The 25,883-nt window shown below is 39.7% G+C and overlaps 1 protein-coding gene across 3 annotated transcripts in view; it reads left to right on the top strand.

Moving 5' to 3' along the window:
- The window catches only part of WDR7 (WD repeat domain 7), a 357,763-nt gene that overhangs the window by 256,225 nt on the left and 75,655 nt on the right, over positions 1–25,883 (top strand). For all 3 annotated transcript variants that reach the window (XM_039230510.1, XM_039230509.1, XM_039230511.1), the window contains 3 exons: positions 5,087–5,204; positions 7,725–7,874; positions 8,475–8,557. In XM_039230510.1, coding sequence (XP_039086441.1) covers positions 5,087–5,204; positions 7,725–7,874; positions 8,475–8,557 — 351 coding nt within the window. The remainder of the gene's footprint in view (positions 1–5,086; positions 5,205–7,724; positions 7,875–8,474; positions 8,558–25,883) is intronic.

Genomic DNA, 25,883 nt, shown 5'->3' with positions numbered 1-25,883 from the left:
TCCAGAATAAGGCAGATACCCCTTTAATTTCAGACCTCTGAGAGTATGATCCTTCTTCATTCAGTTAGAATCCCACATTAAAATATATCACATACACAGTGCACCTTTGACTTTCAAGGTAACTATATGTAGAATTAGACTTCGTCTATTGGGACTAACCAGATCAATTACTTTGACTTCATTGCCTGGTCAGTTTGGCCAAATAACTGACTTAAGTGATTTTTTTTTTCCTGCTGGATTTGCCAGGTAACTTCATTTAGCACGTAACTATTGAGCTACCACTATGTCCAAGAGCTGCACTAGGCACTTTGGGGGCATACACAGGATTAGAAGGCATTGGTACCAATCTGCACAGAGTTCACGATACAAAACTAACTCATAATTCCTGGCAGAATCAGATCCAGTGCAAAGAGCATAGAATAAATGGGTTTTGTTGTTGGTTGGTTTTGTTTCACTAGATTGTAATTGAATGCTCTAGCAATTGCAGACGAACACACAGGCTTGCACAAGAATTGAACAGGAGGGAGGGAAGAAGGTATGGCAGTGGGGAGGGGTAGTGGAGAAGCATAAGCCATATACTATAGCCAAAAAAGAAATGGAATTCTAGGGACCGACTTTGAAATTATCCTGGCCTCAGAAGCATGGGTGTTAAAAAGACTGAGTTATAAGTTAGCAAAACTAGATTATGGACGGCTTAGGACCTCAAGCCAAGGAGTTTAAGATTTTTCTTAGAAGCACAGGGACCCAACGAGGTTTTTAAGCAGGTTAACCATGAAATAAAGTTAGTGCTTTTGGAAGATTGTTCTGGCCGTGGCACCTTAAGTAGACTACAGAGAAGAGAGAAGGCTTGTCTTCCCCTATGCCGTGGCCAGTTCTCTCTGTTCTTACACTGGCAGCTCTCTGTCCTGTGCACTGTGGATATGCTGAACCTTGGCCTCAGAACAACAGATGTGTCCACATTCTGACATCCTGCACTCAGGCCATTAGACACTGATGGATAGTGGGAGTCACTCAAATGCACACATTGACATCTTTGCACATTGTTGGGTGTCCCAGCTTCCACTGAAATCACAGACAGGACTCGTATAGGTGTTTGGTTAGCTCCCTTACCTGTTACCCTACATCTTCTCTTCCAGACCCCAAACTTGACCACAAGAAGTTTGCCGATTTCCCCCAAATTCACAAGATCATTTGCCGAGATGGGTTAAGGGTGATATGGGACTAGGCCTTTAACTAGAAACCAGTGACCTGTTACTAGTTTATCTCCTTTTCTCTTCACTTTGTTTCTATTTGAGAGTCATCTTGGGCCAGAAGGAACATCTGTGTGTGTGATAGAGGTGAGATGCTTGGCTGGAGGTTGTTACATCTGCCTGCTCATTTAATCTTCTCAACAACCTTGTGAAGCCGGGACTCTTAATAGGCCCATTTTATATACCTTGTGCTTACTCAGTCCAGGGTGGCCAAAGTGCACAGCACAAGGTTAGGGGGACAGGATCCACTTGTCACTTGTCATCCTCAGGTGAACACACACATGCATAGCCATTCATTCTCATTCTTCCCTTCCCTTCCTCCCTTCCTTCCCCCTCTCCTTGGCTTCCCACTGAACTTTTCTCCTCCAGCGGGAACACAGAAGGGCTGGAAGAGCGGTGGGTGGTAAGTAGAACTCTGGTTTCCAATTGCAAGAGGTCACAACAGCACAGGGCCAGAAATAGACGGGACTCTTCTGCCCTTCGGGAGGGTGCTCTGACACTTGGCCTGCAGAAGGCAGATCCTATCTCTTAGCAACTAAGGAGGCAGTACAGCCACAGGGATGGCGGACAGGCAGCCAGAACCATGAAGTTCAGCAGGGCAACACGTCTATCACCGTATTTCCCTTGATGCAACAGAGCCCATTAGGCAGCCCCCTCATTAACATACGTATCCGTGGTTCACATACAACCCTCAGTGCTGCTCCGTAAGCTTGGTCAAGCAGTGTATCTATCACCTGCCCCGTTCCTGTAAAGTTGGGTCATTTGTACCCACACCTAAGACTTCTTTCTTTAGCTCAATTTGATCTTTTGAGGACTTTTTGAATCCCATTTCTGCCATTTAGTATAGTTGCTATCCATTACAACCTATCCACACCAGTTGATAACTGTGCGTCTGGATCTTCATTTAAATTGTGATTGATATTGAAAAGAACAGAGCTGAAGTCCACGTGTTATAGCATACCACTAGAAACTTCGCTCGGGGGTGTAGTCTATCCGTTCATCCAAAGTCGCAGAGTTTGATCATGTTACCAGTTCGTTAATCCAGTTAACCACAATACGGTCAAGCCTCTCCCCCCTTTATTTTCTCCAAAGGTCCCTGACCTGATAGACAGCATGCTGCTACCATGGCTCCTCACGGAGCTCCCGACCCGACTTCTCCTTCACAAAATGCTGACACCACCCCCTTCGTGGGCAGATGCACAAAGACATGAAGTAGTGCAGGAAAGCTCAGTTTCAATCCTAGACCTTCGGTTCCACATCCACTTCTTTTTCCTCCCTGCTGTGCCTTTCAGACATGGTCCAGGCTGCCCAGGAGACAGACCTCCCTTCCTCCTGGCTGACTACTGGGCAGGGGGTGTAGCCTAGGCATCTTTTCGAGCTCCCGACATTCTGTGATTTTACCGATCTGAGGAAATTTGATTTAGGTTTGCTCAGAATTACGTAGTTAACATACCATTTTTGTTTGTTTCAGCCTTTTGAGACTATGAACACCTTTTTGTACTGACAAAAGAAACATACAGAATCTAAAAAGTGTAACTAGCTTTTGAATTTCTCAAAACTTAAAACATGATCTAAACTTTACAATAAGTATTAAGCAATGTAGGCCGACAATGCTCACATAGTGAACATTTCCTTTGTGGAATTCTCAGTAGTAACGTTTAACCCAGAAAGGAAACTGGCCTTCTACCCCACCCTGCCTTACTGTTGAACACCTCTTTCCAGCCCCTGCCAAGTTTGTAGGGCGCCAGGATCATTGGTGGAGGTGGTATGTCCACACAGGCATTCTTTCCGTTTCTTGCTCACTATGTGCGTGTCCCATCAGCTCACATTCTTCTTTTTAGTGGTAAACATCAAAGGAATGGTCTCCACCCTCCTCCCTGAGATCCTGCTTGTATCTACCCTCAGTTTGGAAAAAAGACTGGAGACCATTATATTTTTGGTCAAAAATTTAAGCAATGTACCAGTCACAAAAGCATTACAAGCAGAATTTTTTATAATCATTTTACCTTCTGTTAACAGTGATCGGAATGCCTATCTAATGCGTACTTCTTTTCATCTGAAAGTTAAAATAGTGATTCTTGGGCTAGTGATTCTTGCAAATAGAAATATTTGCACACTTTTAAAGAATTTTTAGTAAACGTAATTCAGTTTACACATGAAGCACGCATACTTATGTTATGCCCAGATGGCGATCTCCCCAAAATCCCAAGACCACCAAGGAGTCCGAGTCACATATGCAAAAGCAAAGGGTGTTTATTCGGGCTTAAGCTCTGGTTCCCAGACCTCACCATTTCAGTGGATCTTTGCTGAGAGCCCCGAGCAAAGGCAGAGTAGGGTTTTTATGGGGTTTGTGATGGGGGAGTTACAGAAGTTGTGGCAGGGGAACAGTGATCCAATCATAATTATTCAACATTATTGACAGCGGGTTTAACCATACACATTGTCTAGAGTATTCGTTACTCTTGGCGGGATCCAATTAAAACATTTAGAGTACCTTTAAATCCAACCAATTACAGAGCGAGCCTAGGGTCTTGTTCGGAGACTAACGGGTTAACTTTAACATTAGGTAACAGGGTCCTATCTATAGTTTCTATCTATGGCCTCTCCCTCAGTAATGTGGAGGGTGGTCGCTGGCCTTTCCTGATTGGGTGTTGCAAGGGTGGTTACTCCTGCCTTGGGCAATGTGTAACTGCCTGATAGTTTCAGGGGCAGCCGAAACTCAGGCCTTCTAGTTTACAGGGGAAACTTAAAGCCTGTCATAGAGTCAGTTTGGTTTAGACGTTTAGACTTGTGTCCTTACACTTATTTCATTGGAACAGGACAAATTGTAACATCATTTCATATGGGTATTTAAGTATCAAATTTATTTAACCAGAGGGAGAAACTATAAAGGATCTCTTGCCAAGTAGCAAAATGCCCCTGTGCACAGCTGACGTGTGGATCACATGCCACATTTTAATGCAGAGTCTTACTAGTTTTCACAGTAGTCCCTATAAAATGTACAGGAAGCTTACAAACAGAAGAATATTACCATTTTTATGTTTTAGGTTTGGCAAAGGAATATAATATCAGTGTCCTATGAGAATAGTCTTACAGTTTGGAAGGATTATTTCATCATGTACATATGCTTATATATCACCTGGACAATGCCATGCCTATGATCTTTATAGAGAGAAAATAAGTATCTATGAATATAACTTTTGCATCAGTACAAAACAAAAAATCAGTACATTGGCAGGGCATGGTTCTAAGCCAGTAGATTGGTTCTAAACGTATTCTAAATGTATTGAGCATGAGGTAAATTAACAGTACTGAGGTTATTTCAAACTAAAAATAACATAAGAACTAAAAGTAATTTTGCCATTTTCAGTTCTTTTGATCATTCTATGGACAGAAGTGAATTTTGCTTCCTTTCAGATACATGTGCTTAAATGAAGCCTTTTTATGTGGCCTTATAAACAAATTAGTACCTTTAATCTTTTTTTTAGCAAAAAAGCCAATTGAAAATACCCAGTACAGTCTTTTTTCTTGCCTTATTCTGAGCTTTGTGATATGCATTCAGTACTAGTTCTTGATAATTTGTTAACAAGGCGTTTTTAACACTTTGGACAGATGCACATACTGTTTTCAATCTTCACGGTTAATTATTCGATTTTGTATTTGATGCCAGAACACCCTGACTCCTAATCACTGCTCATTGTTGCAAGTCCATTATATTCTAACTGTTTGAGTACTCCCATTGACCTTGAACTGACATTATAAGCTGTGTCTAATCTTTTCAGTCTATATTTCTAATGCTTCTTTTCTTTTTCTCTTTTTTTCTGATCCCTGTTTAGCATCACAATGGGCCTGCCTCTTAGCCCTGCAGCTGACTCCGCCCGCTCTGCGAGGCACGCCCTCTCGCTCATTGCCACTGCCAGACCACCCGCCTTCATCACAACTATCGCCAAAGAGGTGAGCAGAGCCTCTCTGTGTGCTCCATCTTCTCACTTAGAGGAATTATTAGACATTGTGAGCTGAAGGTTCATATCCACGAATAATCTTTCCAGTTTGTTCTAGAACAACGCAAGTTAATAATCTAGTGACGAAATGAATATATATGAACCTGTGTGCTTGCACGATGATTTCCACTGCAATGCATTCTTTACTTGCACTTTTGTATTTATTTCCGTTCTCAAAGTTAACTCACTTGCAAATATTTGAAATTAATTTTTCAGTCTGAAATATTAGCAGGCTGATTCAAATTAAAATACACTAAAGGTATTCATGTTTTACATGCGTAAATATTCACCTGTAATCAAGACTTAACTTACTTAACACTGGCTCTTCAACTGTAAACAAAAATGTAAGTCATAAACTTGCTAATTGTTTTTCCTATTACATGTCGCAGATAAAGGCTTGAATGCCAATTGATTCCCACGTTCTTAGTGTTCTAACTAATTGCCCACATCTAACTGAAAAACTAGTAAAGAACAATGAACCAATTATAAGATCTTTCCTATAGGTCTTAGTAGTGGGGGAACAAGGAAAGGGTGATCGGCTCCTACATTTTTTTAAGCTTTATTCCGTTTCAGCATGAATAATGTGCAGACTTGGTGTCCATGGGGTATGATCTCTGTCTGGGTTGTTTTTCCTGTAGCTATGATGAATTTTTAAAATACTAAATAAATACCTCTGAGTCTGCCCTGACAACCTGAAACATACCGGGCCTCTGCCTGCCCCAGAGCCACCCTTAATAGGCGTGCAGCAAACATTTGTGATGTGAAGGAAGGTCCTAATAGCAGATCGTACAAGTTTATATGAGATGATGGGACTTTGAATTCATATTTAAAATATGTAGAGTAAGGCTGTGTGTTTTTATAACAGTGTGTTACAGTGAGATTACACTGTATTTAAAATATGCATATGTAATATATCTATAATTTATAGATATTATATATTCACATGAAGTGTATGTATGTAAAAATGAACAGATTTATTAGCCATGGAATTTTTTTTTTTACCAGTTTTTGTATCAGTTGAATATGCATCGGTAGTAATATTGAGTATACTGAATAAACTATACGTCAGTCAGACCACATACACAGGTCCTATAAATGCCAGTCATAAAAGTGCCTCTTTAAAGAATAAACAAGTATTTATGTTAATTGTGGTTTTGAAATTAATTTTCACCATTCACTTATGAATATTTTTTAAGTTTATTCATTTATTTTGATAGAGAGTGAGCCGGGTGTGTGAGTGGGGGAGGGACAGGGAGAGAGGGGAACAGAATCCCAAGCAGGCTCCATTCTGTCAATACAGAACCTCATGTGGGGCTCAGACTCATGACATCATGACCTGAGCTGAAACCAAGAGTCAGACACTTAACTGACTGAGCCACCCAAGCGCCTCCACATCTCAGTATGTTTATATGAACTGTTAGAATAGCCATGCTTTGGATTTACTCTCCTCCAGCATTTGGTTAGAAAGGTGTTTTTTAAATATTTTAATATTAATGCTTTTTAAAAAATTTTTTAATGTTTATTTAGTTTTGAGAAAGACAGAGCAGGAGCAGGGGAGGGATACAGAGCAGAGAAAGGGTGACACAGAATCCTAAGCAGTCTCTGAGCCCGAGCCCGATGCAGGGCTCAAACCCACAAAATGTGAGATCATGACCTGAGCCAAAGTCAGCCACCCGACCAACTGAGCCACCCACGTGCCCCTGTTAGTGCTTTTCTAATTAATGGTTAATTCCCACATTCTGAGTGCTCTAATATTTCAGTGTAATAGTTAACATTTACTATTTTATAAAAATAAGTTATCCACTTGGCTTAGATTTTAGAGTAAGATCCTGAAGTACTTCTCACTGTTATTACTGACCCCTCCCCTGGCCTCATGCCCACTCCTCCATGGCTGGCCCAGCGCCCAGCACTGTTCCTTCTCTGAATGACTAAGACTTACAGTTTGTATGGGGAAGAAAAATCACGTTGGATTTACATCCTTTACACTGTCTATTATTTTTAGAGGCATATTCATTTGAATTTCCCAGCTTTATATGGGAAATATGGCACTTACAATGATGCCTGGTATGCCGGAAGTGTTATATAAGCATCATTTACTATTATTACTTGAGAGCAAGTCTCAGGTCTTTTGCTTGCTGGTTATCTCCTAACTGCTGTCCACCTCAGCACCACATATTCACCAAATTCACAAACCTAGTCTCTCCTTTGAAAAATGTCATGGTAGCGGTGTCTTAAAGTCTTATCTAATACCCAGGAACTTACAGAATTTTATCAGAAAATACTTGCTGAGTTTTTATTATACTAAGTACTTTCTTTTGCAATCAAGTGTTTCCTGACCCACCCCATGAGACTTGTTTCTGTTGATTCTCCGATTTCCCCTACTGTATTAACAAGCGAAAAACAAACTAGTGGCTGGAAATGCAAAACCGAATGGAACGTCAACCATATCTACAGCATGGAAATGTTTTCACAGGTGCACAGACATACCGCTCTTGCAGCAAATACCCAGTCACAGCAGAGCGTGCACACCACGGCTCTTGCACGAGCGAAAGGGGAAGTTCTGAGAGTCATCGAGATTCTTATTGAAAAGATGCCCACAGATGTTGTGGATCTTCTCGTAGAGGTAAGAATATCCCGCTTTAAATGTTACAGCAACAACCTAAATTAAATAGGTCAGCGCAGTACAGAAATCAGCATTTTTACTTCCAACATCTCTAAACGGAAGACAGATAATTGAACGAATTAACTTTTGTACCATTTCACAGGACCTTATTTTAAATGTTGTTAAAAATCAGAATAATCGCTGTGTACACATTCATTGTGTGTAATCGCTGTGATTACCATTCACAGGGAAGTGGTCAACATTGGACTAATTTTCAAAAGAGTACGTTCTCTTTAATGCATTCCATTATAAATCAAACATAACAGGTAGTGTGTTTGAATAAAAGCTACCCATATTGTACATAAATATGAATTGCCTTTGAAGTCAACAAGTCTTGTTTCTTTATTTTACTGTTCTTTGTTTTCCACAGGTAGGATAAGGAATAGCTGATAGCGTAAAGTAAATATACTGTAGCTTTAGTAAATTTAGAGTAGTTTTAAAGTAAATATTGCAATCAAAACTGTCTAGAATGTTCATGCAAATGAGGCCTAAGTTAATACTTTAAATTTTGGAAAGTGAAGTATTTGAAACTAATTTTAGGTGTGTATCTTTTCTCTAAAGGTTATGGACATCATTATGTACTGCCTGGAAGGTTCTTTAGTTAAAAAGAAAGGTCTTCAAGAGTGTTTCCCAGCAATCTGCAGGTAAGGAAGCCTTCAGTAGCTTGCAAAATAAATAATTTTTCTGTTTGTTTTAAGGAAATGCCATCAAATCATCATCATGTTTTAAATTTATTTTTTAAAAGTTTATTTACATATATATTTTTTAAGTTTATTTATTTATTTTGAGAGGGGGGGAGGGACAGAGAGTGAGGGAGAGAGAGAATCTCAAGCAGGCAGGCTCAGTATGGAGCCTGACATGGGACCCAAACTCACAAACCATGAGATCATAACCTGAGCCGAAATCAAGACTCAAATGTTTAACTGACTGAGCCACCCAGGCGCCCCTATTTATTTATTTTTGAGTGAGAGCACACCAGCAGGGGAGAGGCAGAGAGAGAAGCTCAGGCAGGCTCCATGCTTTCAGTGTGGAACCCAACGTGGGGCTCAAGCCCACAAACTGTGAGATCGTGACCTGAGCCAAAATCAAGAGTCTGATGCTTAACCAAATGAGCTACCCTGGTGCCCCTCAAATAAATAATTTTTACTAACAAATAATTTTTAAAAATTTTTAGCAGGATGAGTTTGTAGTCTAATGCCTGCTTATGTTCTGAAAACAAGACAGCTTACAGTCAAAAACACAAATGTAGTGGAACCACTATTCGAAATTGGGTCACGAAGAGATTTTCTCAAAACTTAAAAATAATGAGTAAGAAGAGATAGCATCTATTGAATATGTGTGTGCTCTCACATTCATTACTCAAATCAACACATTGCAAAAAGAGTTTAGGAAGCCTCTGACTTAGGAGAGAGGATATACTTTCCAGCCAAGAGAAATCTTTATGCCACATTTTCACTGCTAAGCTTCTTTTTTAATATAAAGGTAGCATTTTCCTGTGGTGCTAAGTGTAGGTGTTTTTCCCTATGAGCTAACTGGCCAAGAACAGTTAAAACTTTTATAAACAATGTTGCATATGTTAAGCACAGCCAATAATTTTAGATGTAGATAGCATTTCATTGTTATGAAATGGAAGTTTTTCAAATGTCAAATGTAGTCATGTTTGTTTTTTCGTTAAAGTAGTTTTTGGTTCTTAAAATGTTTGTAGCTCAGGGTACATTTTGTTAAAATATTTTTTACCTTCAAGGGGTCAGTGGAAATAGTGGTTAAGTCTGTTGAAAGTCATGGCTTTTTGGTAGAAAACAGAACAACCAGTTAGTCATAGTTACCTAATATTTTCCTTTTTAAGACCAATTTAGTGATTTCCTTACTTATATTTTGCCTTTACTTTCCATTTTACTTTCTCTGAGTGTACAATAGTAAAAAACCTAATAGGGTCGGTGGTTAAGATGAGTAATCCCAGGGTGCTGTGTTACATGCTGGAGTAGTATTATGTACCATAGAGAAGGGTGGGCAGTAAATGCAGTGGTTCATTCTGAGTATGGAAGGTTTAGGAAGTTTCACAAAGGAGAAAGTGGAATAATAACAATAATTAGTAATAATAATAATAGAATCTGAGAAAGTTTCACAAAAGAGAAGCAGACTAATAATAATTCCCTCTATTAGAGACAAATGTTTTGATAAAAGTGGCTGCCAAGTGGATAGATGGATTTGTCCCCCACAAGGGCTTGGGTTGGTGGTGGCACAGGTGCGGGTGGGTTCTGGGAGTGCTTTACCTAAGAGTTGGTGGGATGAGGTTTGCAGGAAGAACAGGTGTGTGCCGTCGGGAACTGCAGAAAGAACCAGACCAGGAAATGTCTGGAGACACAAAAGTATATAGAGACTTTGGCAAATGCTGGGTGGTAGAGGCTAGAATGTAGGTGGAGAATGAAAGTCTAATTTAGTGCCAGAGTCTAGGGCTTTGAATTCCATACAAAAGAATTTGGCCTTTATTCTGTAAGCAATGAGAATCAGCTGAGTTTCATAGTTGGTAAGACATAAATCATATGAAACTTTAGATTTATAACAAACAGTTGTTAACTACCTCTTATGAAATTATGTTACGTATTACTACAGCTGTGAATATATAAGCCACATAGGCCCATTTATATGAGAGACAGCCCACAAACGAAGAAAGATGATTAACAATGTAAGGTGGTAGCTTATGCTAAGATTGTTAGAATAGGCAATACATGATGGAGGACTTCAGAGAACATTAAGCCCAGATGGGACCTCAAAAGTTTTCAGGTCGATGCCACGCTACCTATTGGCTGATTTGTACTAGGTTGATAAATGAACAACAACAAAGATATCAACATATCAAAAGAAGTTAAAATTATTTTATTGAATATCTGCCATGTCCATGCCACTGTACTAGGTGCCTTACAGCACTTACAAGCCCTCTCCTTACAAACGCTTTTCACTAAATGTGAACCCGCAGTCAAAGTCAATGATGTGCATGTCTGTGGCCCAGTCATGTGGCATTTGTTTTTAAAATCTTTATATAATATTGTAGTCCTTTTTCAATTTATTTTTCTTCTTTTCTTTCCTTTACCCTATTTTAAAGACACTATGGGTTTTAACTTAGGCTAACTTCTATATGTTCTAATACCAGTATATAGTTGTTATGGTTGGTAGATCAAATCATAAAAAGGTGTTAAAAAAAACTTCATTTAGTATTCTTTTTAAATGAAATATTTGTCAAAGCACCCAGTAGAATGTTCATGATTTAGATATTCAGAGAGTGTTAGTTTCCTATGGGTCTCTCTGTCTTAATAATAATGTAAAAACCAAGATGTATATAAGAAATTAGTTAATAAAGATTTGAAAATATTTTATATGCATAAAGAGTATACAGAATGGCATTATTATTCTTTTCATATGTGTAAAAAATTGGTTTGCTTCTCAAAATATTAAATGATTTTTAATCAATATTATAAAGGTGAGCCTAACATCTAAAGTTAGGAGCTAATATGTATCCTGAAGTCATCAAATATTTAAAAGTCAAAAGTACTTTGACTTGGGTTATACATAAAATTTGGTTTTCTGTGAAGTAGCATCATTGAACACTGAATAAGCCTGAGGTTGGTTTCCTTGGGGAGTTTTTATGTTTTTTAAACTTGACTGATGAGCATCTGTGTTTTGAATTTACAGTTCAGGATTTTAAAATTTTAATTCACATTATCATTCCAGCATTGAATTGGTAGTTTCTCTTAAGATTTTCTTTCTTGTTGGCAGTTTGGCAGTTATTTCTCAGATTGCATATTACAATAAAATTCCCATTTTACTGTTGTCATGAAAGTCTTGGGTGTTAGCTTAGGGTGACCTCTGTATGTTGTTATACAGCAAGCGTCAGTTTTATTCGGGTTTCCTTATTGATTCATTTATTCATTCAGGTTTATTAATGGTTATATAACTCCACATGTAATTTACTGAATGGTGAATTCATCCACTCCGTTATGTTGTTAACTGTATTTCTTTGTTCTCTGACATATTTATTCAAACCTATTTATTTATTTAAAGTGTATTTGTTTTGAGAGAGAGTGCACACATGTGCTTGCGAAAGGGGAAAGGGACAGAGAGAGGGCAGTCTCCTCACTGAAAGCTCGAAGCCTGATGCAGGGCTCCATCCCACGAGCTGTGAGATCATGACCTGAGCCAAAATCAAGAGTGTGGCACTCAACTGACTGAGCCACCCAGGCGCACCTGTTCAAAACATATTTAAGGTTTAAGCTACAAATTGTAAATTCACTGAAAGAAAGATGGAGTAATACAGAAAGTTTGATTTTTCTAATTTTGTTTAAATAATAGCTTTTCTGTCAACTGTTAAAACTTTTGTTAATATCATCTGCTTGAAAGTAGAAATGTGCTAGAGCACATGCCAACAAACTTTGACAGACGCTCCTTCTTATCACTGACCCAAGAAGCCCACTGGCTGCTGTTATTAAAACATGCGGTTACCGCAGTGCATAAATGCATAATTTGCTAAAGGTAAACCCTAAATTGGAACGTAAACTTAGTAGATAGTGTGCAGAGAGGGGCAGACGACCAATCCCTAAGTGTTCGTATGATAGTACAATTCAAAACAAGCATAACTGAGATCACCAGGCACTTGACAGTCCTCATATAAAAGACATAAAATATGTATGTAGTTTATAGATTGTGCAGTTTCGGAGATTTTGTGACTCTCAAGAATGTGTTAGAAGGATGGTCACACAACTAACTATTAAATAAAGTTCAATGCGTGCTCATGAGTTGAGAGAACTAAGGATCCATATGAGAAGATGAAATGTAAAAACCAGTGTTGAGTGCACACTCCCAGTTAGGCCCTGGCGGGTGCGGGTAGGGGAAAATAATGATCTCTAAGTGTGGTTCCTAGACTGTCTACAAGAAAATTACCTGATTTCTAGAATCCACCTGAGAGACACTGACTGCCTTAGACTGGTATGAAGCCTGGGAAGCTACACTGAGCAGCCTGGCGATTGTTAAGTGAACTGAAGTTTGGAAATGAATACTCTAATAATCCAAATTGAGAAACACAAAACCTGAGTCCTTGTTCTTGATGACCATGTCCTGTTATGTAAAATTGTGGATGCTTGAATGCTTATTGGTTTGTATATTGAATAAACTCAGAGGAACTCCATGGAAGCACCTGAAGACATTCCTTCACTTCCTCGGTTCCAGTCACACACCACTAGTTTGTAAAGAGTTGCCCTTAGACTGTATCACAAAGTGCCTGCCAAAGATGTTAACTTCACACCGGTCATTGATTGGTTTTGTCTAAAACTCATTTGGAAAACAAACAGAACATTTAGGAGCTGGTTTAATAAACACATAGTCCATCAAAAAAAAAAAAAAAAACCAAAAACCCAAAACACATGTTCCATTTATTCTTCTACATGTTCTAATTTATATCCCACCATAAATTAAACCATCAGAGAGTTGCCTTGTTCGGACCACATGGTCTGGTCTCCTGTGCAGTTCTGTGCCCAACTTCCTCGTGAGCATTATGCCTGCAGTCACCCTGAGGAATCTTTGAGAAAGGGTCATGTGAAGATGGCCAGGGCATTTATTGTAGGGATCATCTGATGTCATGCAACGCTTTGCTTACTGTCCCTTCTGTGAAGACTCAGGACACTCCTTTTAACCTTGGATAACAAGCACTTTTGTTTGTTTTGTCCTAAGGAGCTAGTATCTGTATTGTTTTCATCTCTCTTTTTTCTTCTACATAACCAGGGTTAATTTTGCTGTGGCCCCTAGGCAGCTCAAAGCCAGATCTCTGCCTGACTTTCAGGAAGTCATGAAAGTGACTTGATGTCACCCATTCTGTAACCTCCCTCATCATCACACTAGAGATGGCTTTCTTTTCTACCTTTTTACTGGATGATGATGTTCTGTATAAGCTTCCCTCAGTCCCTTATGTAGTATGTGAATATATATGTATGTATGTGTGTGTGTATGTGAAATGGACACATATTTTAAATTTTATTTCAAAAGCCATGGACAAAAATAATTGTATGCATAACACCAACAATGATTATTTTCTAACCTTTTTTTAAAAAAGTCTTTCTATTAACTGCAGCCTCCTAGATCTTCCCGAGTAGTTTATGTATCTGTAGATACTTTTCTATAATATATTTAGCGAAAGATACAAAAATCACATTATTTTAAGTGCTGTATAAACTTTATAGTGATAAATTTAAATATTTCCTAATGATTCACATTTTACTTCCAGGGATATTATTAATAATATAGAAGTATCCATTAATAATAGAGGAAAATTACTTAAATTTCACTGCCTTTGAGAGACTGAAGCACATACATCCTTCAGAAAACTGTTACACAAAATAATTCCCCTGCCAGGTTTTTCATCACTGTAACAAATAAGGCTGTATTATTAGATAGAAAATAAGCTTCATTCTTTTTAGAACACAGATATATTATCAGCAAGATTCTTGAAACAGTGAATTACTTTTATATTTATGAATGAGCCAAGTCAAAGGTACAGTCAGTTAACTTATTTAAGAAATGAATTCCTCCAGGGGCACCTGGGTGGCTCAGTTTGTTAAGCGTCCAACTTCAGCTCAGGTCATGATTTCACAGTTCGTAGGTTCGAGCCTCACATCAGGCTCTATGCTGACAGCTCAGAGCCTGGAGCCTGCTTCAGATTCTGTGTTCCCTCTCTCTCTGACCCTCCCCTACTCGCTTTCGCTCTCTCTCTCAGAAATAAATAAAAATATTTAAAATTAAAAAAAAAAAGAAAGAAATGAATTCCTCCAGATTCTCACCCATCTTATTGGCCCTCGCTCGCTTTGCCATCGTCAGGCTCCTAGATGAAGCCTCATCCAGGCTTCTGGGTAACTGTTGTTAGAGGCAGAAGTACAGAGGGTTCCGAGTAATTTACATTTAATTGCCTGGACTAGAAATAATACAGCATCCTTAGTTAAAAATACCCTAGACACTAAGAAAGTAGAATGACTTCTCAAGTAGACGATATGCCTCCCTGAAGTTGCCTCAGAATTCCTTGTTAAAACGCAGTTACCATCTGCTGTGTTGTTGAACTTGAATATCTTTGTGAAGTCCCTCATCCAACAGACCAGTCAACGCTGAGTGTGCTGTGTTTGACTCGGTTTGATTCATTTCTCTCTGTTGGTCACCATATAAACACTGACTCATTCTATGTGGCTACATTTGATACAGTTAGCCTAAAAAATCAAAGTGCAGAAACACACAGATGTTCCTGAACAAAGAGAAAAGCAGTATACAGCACTTATGTGTGACATGTACTCGTTCCAAAAGGAATACAGGTTTGTTGTTTGTTTTGTAAAAATGTTCTTTTGCTAGTCTCAGAATATAAGCTCTTGCAGGCTACTGCCTATCAAAGCTCCATTAGAAAGGAAAATAAAATACCTCCGGAAATATAATGTAATTATAATGTAATGTTTAAATCTAAGACTATTTTATGTTCTTGTGTGCCAGTAGTGACAGAGCACATAAAGGATTAGGGATTTAATAATGAAATTGTGAGTTGATGAGAAAATATGATTATATTTGGAGATAGAAAAGGTTTCAGGATTTTTTCATAGCAAAAATTAGATATGAATGCCTCTAAATGCAATTTTTAGTCACAACTCCTCAATAATGCACATTATAAAGTAGCTTGAAGGGGCTTTTGTATCTACTTCTCTTTTAAGTGCCCTGTTAACAGAAAGTAGCCAAAAGCCATATGCCCCAGAATTCCCAGATAGAGCCTTATTTCATGCATTTTTATTCTTTTAAGTTGAAGCAATTGATTAGACATATAACTAAGAGTGATTTAACTTTTATGCTTTTTAAAGAACTTGTCACATAAATTCACAGATTCAAAAGAAATCCTTTGTTGGGCGCTGTCCCAATTTTTAGTTGAGAAAGTGTGAACTCCTGATGTAGAAACTCGATAATGGAGGTCAGATACCAGCTCTGCCGCTTCATGTATTTAGTCCTTAATTTCCTCATAATAATGGCACCGGTTTATTTCACTTAAGTAGTGACCTGGCTGCGTTATTTTCATAGAATGAAAAGTTGCAGAATGTGAATCTGAAAAGGACCTTATGTCACATTACGTATTCCTGTCCTTCCATTGGACAGACATACAACTTTTTGTGCCAACAGTGAGATGACAAGAAAACCCAGCTCTGCTGGACAGATCTCACACCTGCTCTGTGTTCTGCAGGGGACAGTCCACAGGTGCATACACATTAGGCGCCACATAGAGTTGGGCCATCTCATCAGAGGACGAGGTGGCTCCTGTTGTGGTCCAGGCGCTGGTCTCTTCCTGCCGCATCCTTCATTCCATTCTCTTTCCCCGTCTTGGACGCGCTCTCTTCCCTCTGGCACCTAGTCCTCAGCCTGGACACAGACTCTGTTATCTCCTTTTGAGCAACCCCCTCTTCCCTTCACGTCTCACCTGTCTGCTGCCTGGTCTCTCCTCTCTGTCTCTCCTCTACCAGGAAAAGGAGTCTGTAGTCTATCATTTTATTACCTCTAGTGCCCTCTTGACCCACTCTGATCTGATGTTTGTTCCCACTGTTTTGCCTATCTCTTTCTATCCCTCTGGGTAAAATTTTTTGATTGTCCAATGTTTTTTCGTCTTGAGGGACTCTCAAACTTTTTGGTCTCAGAACTCCTTAAAAATTAAAGACCCAGAAGAGTTAATTGAAATACTGAATGCAATTCATATTGATATAAAAACATATTTTTATGAAAAATAACTACTTTGCCAAAACAAACAAAAAACTCCTGAAAAGTAGCATTGCTTAACCTTTTTGTAGCTTTCTTTACTGTCTGGCTTAATAGGAGACAGGTGGATTTTCCTATCTGTGCCCGTCTTTAATCTGTTGCCATGTGTTATTTTAATTGAAGTATACGGTGAAAAATCTGGCCTCACCTAGACAGCGTTAAAAACAGGAGGAACATTTCAATAGCCTTTTAAGATGATTTTGCATCTTCTTTAGTAGTTCACTAAAAGTCAACATGTGGTCATTTTTAAAGGTTAGTTGTAATGTAGAATCTGTAATCATAACAGGCTTTTCATACTGTTCCATTAGTTTGTCTAGCACTTTGAGTGGGTCTTTCCCCTATGCGTGACTTTATAACATTATGCATTTGTCTTTGGGAAATATTGGAGGCTGAGTTTGGTAGATTGTCCATATACGGTTACATTGCAATACACAATATCCAAAAATCACTTGGCTAATATTACTGTTGATCTCATCAAAAAGTCAGTGAAAATTTGGAAACTAGAACTCCAAGTTTTACCTGAAAACTTGAATTTTATCATTGACAACAAATTCTGTCAGTTGTTTTCCCTGGACAGGAATAAAGTAGTTCATTTTCAAGAAAATGTCTGCCAAATGCCCAAGTCCAAATATGCATATCTTGCCTCTGGGTTATACTTTCAAGCACACATGGTGTTATGTGAACAACAGCTCATTTGTAGGTTGCACCTCAATCCTGCAAGTGTTCTTCCCTTAGACAACCATCAGATTTCAGTGTACGCTAGAAATGCTTTGTGCGTTTGCCATTCAGTCACACTGCATACTCAGTTCAACACTGAACTTGTTTAGTTCTCTTTAGTACCGGCGCATGGCCGGGAAGAACGGAACCCCTGCTGGTAGAGTTTGGTGGCCTTGATTCAGGCTGATGCACCAGCAGCTTTCCCTATCCGTGCTTTTACATCATCAGGGCAGCGTCAACACGGTGAACAGATCAAGTGACATCTCAGTATCTTACAGAAGTGATTTTGCTCTCACAAACTTCCTAACAGGAGCACAAGGCCCCCAAAGCACCCGCAGATCACCCTTTGAAAATCGCTGATTTAGAAGAGCTGTTTTGTTGGACTAAAACGTGAAACTTCTTTCTTCTTAATTAAAGCTCTTATGCATACTTTCTGCACATACATACATACATATATACATACATACTTTCTTTCTCTTATATCCCAAAGATAGAAAGGTACATCATAATGTTCCCTGGGATCCAGTGCCTGGGAAGGAGGTGGGCTAGACTTGAGAAAGATGAGGGAGTAGTTTTTCTGAGACTCAGTACAAATCCTAAAACCCATTCTACTTACTTTAAATTTTTTAAAAATGTTTTATTTATTTCTGAGAGAGAGACAGTGTGAGCACCGGAGGGTCAGAGAGAGAGGAAGACACGGAATCTGAGGCAGGCTCCAGGCTCTGAGCTAGCTGTCAGCACAGAGCCCGACGCGGGGCTCGAACCCACAAACCATGAGATCATGACCTGAGCCAATGTCGGAAGCTCAACCCACTGAGCCACCCAGGTGCCCCAAGGAGGGCAGCAGCACTGTGCTGTGGGCAGAGTGAGGAATCCTCAGGAAAGTAAAGGGTCCTTTAAAGTAAGTAGAATAGTTTAAAAAAAAAAAAATTTTTTTTTAAATAAATAAATAAAAAGGGGTGCCTGGGTGGCTCGGTCGGTAGGGCGCCCGACTTCGGCTCAGGTCATGATCTCCCGGTTCGTGAGTTCAAGCCCCGCGTCAGGCTCTGTGCTGACAGCTTAGAGCCTGGAACCTGCTTCAGATTCTGTGTCTCCCTCTCTCTCTGCCCCTCCCCTGCTCATGCTCTGTCTCTGTCTCCCTCTCTCTCAAAATTAAATAAACATTAAAAAATTTTTAAAAATTTAGAAAGGGGGTGTCCTTAAAGAGCCCTGGACTTGTGGTGTAACACAGAGCACTGTGATATATGATACCTGGCAGTAAAACCACCCATCAGTTAGGGCTCACGTTATAGATGATATTTATATTAAATGGGTTAGACCTGCATTTCTCCAAATTGCAGTCTCAAATTCAGAGTGCTGATAGCTCCTCAGTCTTTTTCCCTCTTCCTTAAAGAGCACCATGCTTACTTCTCCTTAGAACTCCTGTTCTGGCTGCTTCCTCTGCCGGGAACACTTCTCATGCAGATCTTGGCAGGGCCTCTACGGTCTCATCATTCAGGTCTCCTCCCCCGCCCTCCCTGTCTCACACGCCGTCCTCGCCATCGCTGTCACACTGCCATTTTACCTTCCTAGAGTTTATGCCATCTGAACTCCCCTTGTTCATATTTGCGCTTAGTCGTCAGGTGTGTAGGAACAGGGGCCTTTTCTGGTTGCTTTCCTCTTGTGTGTCCAGCAGCCCTGTGTTGCTCTCTAAGAGCCTGTGCCCGCAGGGAGGCTTCGGAGGACCTGCCCCCGGGACAGTGGGGTGATGCCGGCATGCCCGGCCTCTCCCCACTCTTGTTTTCCCTGGGACAGAGCTAGGGAAGGCGCGCCCGGGCCCTCACCTTCCCCCCCACCTCACCTCTGCCATTGCAGCCTCCCCTTCTCAGTTTCTTTGCTACCACTTCTCAGTCCTAAATCTTGTCTCATCCTGTTGATTCTAAAGTTATCCTGTAGTCTCTTCTTAGTAGCCTAAGTGCTTACTAAGTGCTTAGCTTGCTTTTGATTCATCGAAACCAAATTCTCAAAGGTACAGAATATATATGAAATCTTAAGATCTATATTCTGTATGTATGTACACACACACACACACACACACACACACACACACACCTCTATATGTTAGAGGGAGAGAGAGAGAATGAGTGAGCCTGCTATTTCAAAGATAGACACTATGTCAAGAATTCTGAACCCTTTTTAGTCTCAGGACTCCTTTATACCTAAAAATTATCGAGGACCCCAAAGAATCTTTGTTTATGTGGATTATAACGATCAACATTTGCCCCGTTAAAAATTAAAATTAAGAAATTTAAAAGTAACCCGTTAAATGTTCACGTAAATATTTCAATGAAAAATTGTATTTTCCAAAACAAAACAAATTAGAACACTGGTATTATTTGTTTATTTTATTTTTTTCCAATCTACCATGTCTGGCTGAATAGAAGTCTGCCAGATTCTCATATCTGCTTCTGCCTGTGAAGGCTCACACCATGTAGAATCTGGAAAAGTTAACTCCGCATTCATGAGAAAATGAGTGCAAAGGGAAAATAGCATCTTAGTGTCCTGCAGAAGCGGATCCAAAGCAGAGCAGGCTTTTAAGAACGGCTACTCTAAGCGTGGCTCTGGGCCGCCTTCAGTAGCAGAGGGGTTCGAGATTTTGGGTGCCCCTGTCTCTGCCACACCTAGCTGGACAGCCTTGGGCATGTCTGGGGGCTTCAGGTCCCCTTCCTCCTCAGTAAAATGAGGGGTGGGCTTCCTAAGAACCTGAGGCAAGACTCAGCTCAAAAATATGGAAAATCTTTCCTCATTACTAACTTATTAATATATGATTACCCGTCATTCTATCTCATAAGAAGATCTCAAACATGTTATGTCCTATGTTCCTAATATAGGAATGCTTCAGCTGCTTAAATGCTTTCCCTAAAATTATTTGAAGTAATTAACTATCAAATCTGAACTACACTAGATTTTTACTGAACAAAAGACTCAATTAATATGAAAAGTAAGTTAAATGTTTTAAAAAGAAAAAACAAGGAGTTTCTATTTTATTTTGCTATTTATTTTAGCCTGACAACGCTTTGTGGAAAAAGCCACTTAGATAGAAATCATAGGTATAACATAGTATCATCACCATTGTGCTTTTAACAGCACATTAACAGTACATCTAGACAATGAAATATTATTCAGCACTAAAAAGAAATGAGCTGTCAAACCATGAAAGATACGAAGGAACGTTAAACACTTACTGCTACGTGAAAGGAGCCAATCTGAAAAGGCTGCACACTGGATGATTCCAACTGTTTGACATTCTGGAAAAGGCAAAGCTGTGGAGACAATAAAAACATCAGTGGTTACCAAGCGTTCGTGGGGAAGAGAGGATGACTGGATGGAGCACAGAGCATTTCCAGGGCAGAGGACCTACTCTGTATGATACTGTATTGGTGGATACGTCATTATGCATTTGTCCAGACCCATCGAATGTACAACACCGAGAGTGAATCCTAATGAAAACTCTAGACTCTGGCTGATGGCCATGTGTCAGTGGAAGTTCATCAGCTGTAACAAACGTACCACTCTCGGGAGGTAGATGTTGATAATGAAGGAGTCTGTGGGGGGCCAGGAGGATATGGGAAAACTCTGTGTATTTTCTGCTCAGTTTTACTGTGAAACTGAAACTGCTCTGAAAGTAAAGTCCCATTTCTTTTAAAAGCATATAATCTATTCATTATAAAAGATCAAGAAATCAATATGAACTTAAGTGATGTGTAATGTTGAGCATTCAGTATTTATTTTTGATGACAGCGTATCATTTCAATCACTCAGTGATGAGAAATTTTAATTAGTCACTCTGTTATGGCCTATGCCATCTAATTATTTTAACTAACACAAGATGGTGTTTATTTTTAGGATTAAAAATTAATATGAAAAGAAAATATTTTAATTGACTGGTTTTGCCATATAAATGATAAATCTCAGTACGCGATTCCAAAATTTAAACATAATGGGGTCCCTGAAGAAATAGGAATCAGTAGGGGCACCTGGGTGGCTTAGTAAGGTAAGTGTCTGACTCTTGATTTCAGCTCAGGTCATTATCTCATGGTTTGTGGGTTCGGACCCTGCATCAGGCTCTGCACTAGCAATGCTATCTGCTGATAGTACAGAGCCCGCCTGGGATTCAGTCTCCCTCTCTCTCTGCCCCTCCCTGCTTGCTCTCTATCTCTCTCTCAAAATAAATAAAAATAAACTTAAAAATAATAGGAGTCACTAAATGGAGTTCAGGTGATTTAACGAAGTAAAATAATTCTTTTTTTTTTTTTTAATTTTTTTTTATTTCTAGGAGAGAGAGAGAGAGAGAGAGAGAGACAGTGTGAGCAGGGGAGGGTCAGAGAGAGAGGGAGTCACAGACTGAAACAGGCTCCAGGCTCTGAGCTGGCAGTCAGCACAGAGCCCGACGCAGGGCTCGAACCCACGAACCGCGAGATCATGACCCAAGCGAAAGTTGGACGCTTAACCGACTAAGCCACCCAGGTGCCCCTAAAGTAAAATAATTCTTAAGCAATTGTGTGGCTTTTCTCAATGAAAATTTTCTGAAAGTGTTATAGAATGTATTCACGTACTCAGCAGACATTTAATGTGTGTCTGCTGTATACCGTGCCCTGCCGGGTCAATGTGGGCTTCCTGGCTACATCTGGTCAACCAGGCATTGCACTATTGCTGCTTCAAAAGCCTTGAAGTTGGCTTGGCAGAGGCAGGAAGGTGAATCAGAGAAGCGTCGCAGTGCTGTGGTAAGAGCGTGTCCAGGGCACGTAGAAGAGTCCCAAGTGGTGTGACACGAAGGAGGGATCAGGTGGCAGTGTAGAGAAGGAAAAAGGAAAGTTGGTGATGTGTTAGCTGAATTAAAAAAGATGAGTAGATGTTTATCAGGGAGACACCTCCTTCTGACTCCCAAATCTGAGCTACTTCCATTTGCAGAATTGGTGGCCGTTGAGTGAGATCTTATGTTAAATGTGATTGTGACTCTAACCGATGAGTCCGGAATCACTTTGCAGAAATTATAATGTGGGTTGTTTTATGTTAGTTACATGTTTCATTGCCAAGAATGAAGAAATTCTCAAGTAATCTATGCACAGACCAGAGCAAATATTTAATGGCTCAAATACTTGGACTTCTTAGTACATATTAGACACTTGTAGTAGTAAGGAGGAAACTAACTTTAAAGGGTTCAGGATATAAATTTCTCTAATTTACTGTAAGTGGATAAATCACCTGCATTTTAGTAGTATTGACATTGAATTTTTTTTTGTTTGAAAAATTTTTAATGTGTTATTTATTTTTGAGAGAGAGAGAAAGAGAGAGAACGAGAAGGGGAGGGGCAGAGAGAGAGAGAGAGAGGAAGACACATAGTCCAAAGCAGGCTCCAGGCTCTGAGCTATCAGCACAGAGCCCGAAGCAGGCCTCAAACTCACAAACTGTGGGATCATGACCTGAGCTGAAGTCAGTTGCTTAACTGACTGAGCCACCCAGGAGCCCCTTGAAATTTAAAATGTTTTGGGGGCACCTGGGTGGCTCAGTCAGTCAAGTGTCTGACTCCTGATTTCACCTCAGGTCATGATCTCACAGTTCGTGGGATCAAGCCTCATGCTGGGCTCTGTCCTGACAGCACAGAGCATGCTTAGGTTCTCTCTTCCTCTCTCTGCTTCTCCCTTGCTCATACATTCTCTCTCAAAGTAAATACATAAACATTATAAAATAAAATGTTTTTGTGGTTTTGCTAGATTTAACTGATTAGCTCTCAGCTGACCATCGTTGGGAACCTCTTAGTATGATCTTATATAGAAAATGTACTTTATGTTAAAACGCTTTTATTGGCTCATGTCCTCTAAATGTAATTATTATTTACCAACAGTTGTTTTCATTAAAAGATACCAGAACTGTGACACACCATACAGCCATTAGAAAGAGTGAGATCCATATTCATGTGTGTACATGTATAATACATATGAAAAGGAAAAAACTCTGGAATAGACACACTCCAGAGTATTTCTCTTATTAACCTGGGGTGCTGCAGGGGATTGGTGGTAAAGGGTAACTTGCCTTTCTTAACTGTTTATTTTTCTATATTCTCTGGGTTTCTTTTTTACAATGAGTGTGTATTCCTTTAAACTGAATTATCTATTAGAAAATTCAAATAAATATAATAAACCAATCACTGGGACAACATTATACCTATAACATAGATAAGATACATGCAAAAAGTCAAGGTAAAGTAAGTGAAGTTTTGAACTGAACGGAGAAAAAAATCTAGAGAGAAGAATTAAAAGTCTATATTTTCAGAGCCAGTTTACCTTTTCTGAAACTTTGTTATTATGTAGACAGACTGATTGATTTTGCTTTTCAAGTGAAAAGCTGAATCAGCTCTATTCACCCTAAATGGGCACTTAAAATCCAGTAAGGAAACGCACACCGTCTACTTTAGAACAGTGCATGAGCTCATTTTCTTAAAAAACTCCTCCAAACCTGTGGTTTGTTCTTATCCCATATGGTGATAACAATAATGGGATGTAAGACAGCTTCTGTCCTAACTTCCAGGAAAACTCTTAAATTGGTTACCATTTTATAGTCTTCTGTTTACAACAAATAATTATAGATGTTACTCCTATACTTGGGTGAGTAGAAGTTACTCTAAAGCCATTTTAGTCCACTTCCCTGCTCCTACTAAAAACTCCCCAACAGATGACTGCCTTTCAATATTAAAATTGTTCATAAAACAAAACTCTGCACCTTCAAGGAATATTCCATTCTGCCGTATGACAGAAAGAATATTTAACTTTCAGACTGTTTGAAATGATACAAAACGTTTCAAACCCAAATCCATATTATTTATATTAGCAACTTTGAGCTGAAACTCAAATAATTTGCAGTTGTTATCAGGTTATATTTGCAAATCACAAGTATTTAAGAAATAAATATAAAATTTGGGTTGGGGGCATTCATTTCCCTTATTTATTAGCCTCTTACCAGTCAGCACTGATTTGCCCTAGGAAAATAACACATTGACTACATCTGATTTATTCTTTCTGTAGTATATCTTCAGAGGTCCAGAAGATGGTGGTGATGGTGATGAGGATGATGATGATTGTGATGATAATGACAATGATGATGGTGATGATGGTGGTGATGATGGTGATGATGATGATGACGACGATGAAAGCTACTTAAGTGTGCATGTACTTACCATGGTAGGGTTTATTGTGAGCCAGGCACTGTTCTCATTACTTTATATGTATTAGCTCATTTAATCCTCACAACAACCATAGGAGGTACTACTGTTGTTCCCATGTTCACAGAAGGAAACCACAGAATAGGCAAATTAAGTAACTTGCCCAGGGTCACACCAATTACTGAGTGGCGGAGCCAGGCGATAAGAACTCTTTCCCAGCCATCATACAATACACCCTTAACATGCATGGCTTTTTCCTTACAGAAATTCTGCTCCCTGTACAACCGAGGAAGTACTTCCAGTTCTCCTCTTAACGTTCTGGCTACGGTCTGGCCATAGCAAGTTCTTCTAGAAGGAAAGTAATTCACCTGTTAAATATTTAACAGTGTTTTTCAGGAAACATCTATAAACCATTTACAGTTTACAAGAGGCTGAATGGGAGGTCAGGACTCTCAAATAGAATTCACCAATATCCATCACCACCTCAGAATGAGGAATTTTTCCATTTTGCCTTTTGAACTGGTACCCTCCGCAAGAATGAAGCACTTCTAGAAAACATCTCCCTACCCTCCACCACTCACATCCCCCAAAACTAACAGCTCCCCTTGAACTGGTGCCTTCACCAAAGCCACTTTTCACATCTGGAAATCTTTCAAAAACAGTAGCAGCATGGAGACCTGGAATTCTGGGAGGTGGGGGACAGTGTGGGAACATGTTCTATAAAGTGCCTTCTGATTTACAGAGTGTCCCTCCCTTGACTACAGCTGTGCATCTGTGAAGGCGGTCAGACAGTGCTCGGAAAACCTGCTCCTCCTCCTCCTAGGCCTCACATGGTGGTCCTCGAAAGAGCTGTTTGGCATCTCATACTGGCCGGCAAGGGGCCTGGGGTGGGTGTCTGTGGGTAGTGTGACCTGTGCATGGATAGCTCCACTAAGAAGTCCTACCTGTTCTTTCCTACAGAACATCTATGTCTGTGTTCAGGTCTCTAATCTTCTTTTTCTTTTTCTTTTAGTTTACATACTTGTTTTGAGAGACAGAGAAAAAAAAAAAGAGCACATGAGTGGGGAAGGGGAAGAGAAAGTGGGAGAAGGCTCCTTGCTGTCAGTGCAGAGCCCAACACAGGGCTGGATCCCACAAGCTGTGAGATCATGACCTGAGCCTAAATCAAGAGTCAGACACTTAACCGAGTGAGCCGCCCAGACACCCTTTGGGCTCCAGTCTTCTTTGTGGGTTATTGGGAA

This window comes from Hyaena hyaena, unplaced genomic scaffold (genome assembly GCF_003009895.1).
Source record: "Hyaena hyaena isolate Hyena2069 unplaced genomic scaffold, ASM300989v1 scaffold_47, whole genome shotgun sequence".
Taxonomy (NCBI): Eukaryota; Metazoa; Chordata; class Mammalia; order Carnivora; family Hyaenidae; genus Hyaena; species Hyaena hyaena.
Note: the sequence above shows the minus strand (reverse complement) of the source record. Positions and strands in the feature narration are given on the sequence as shown.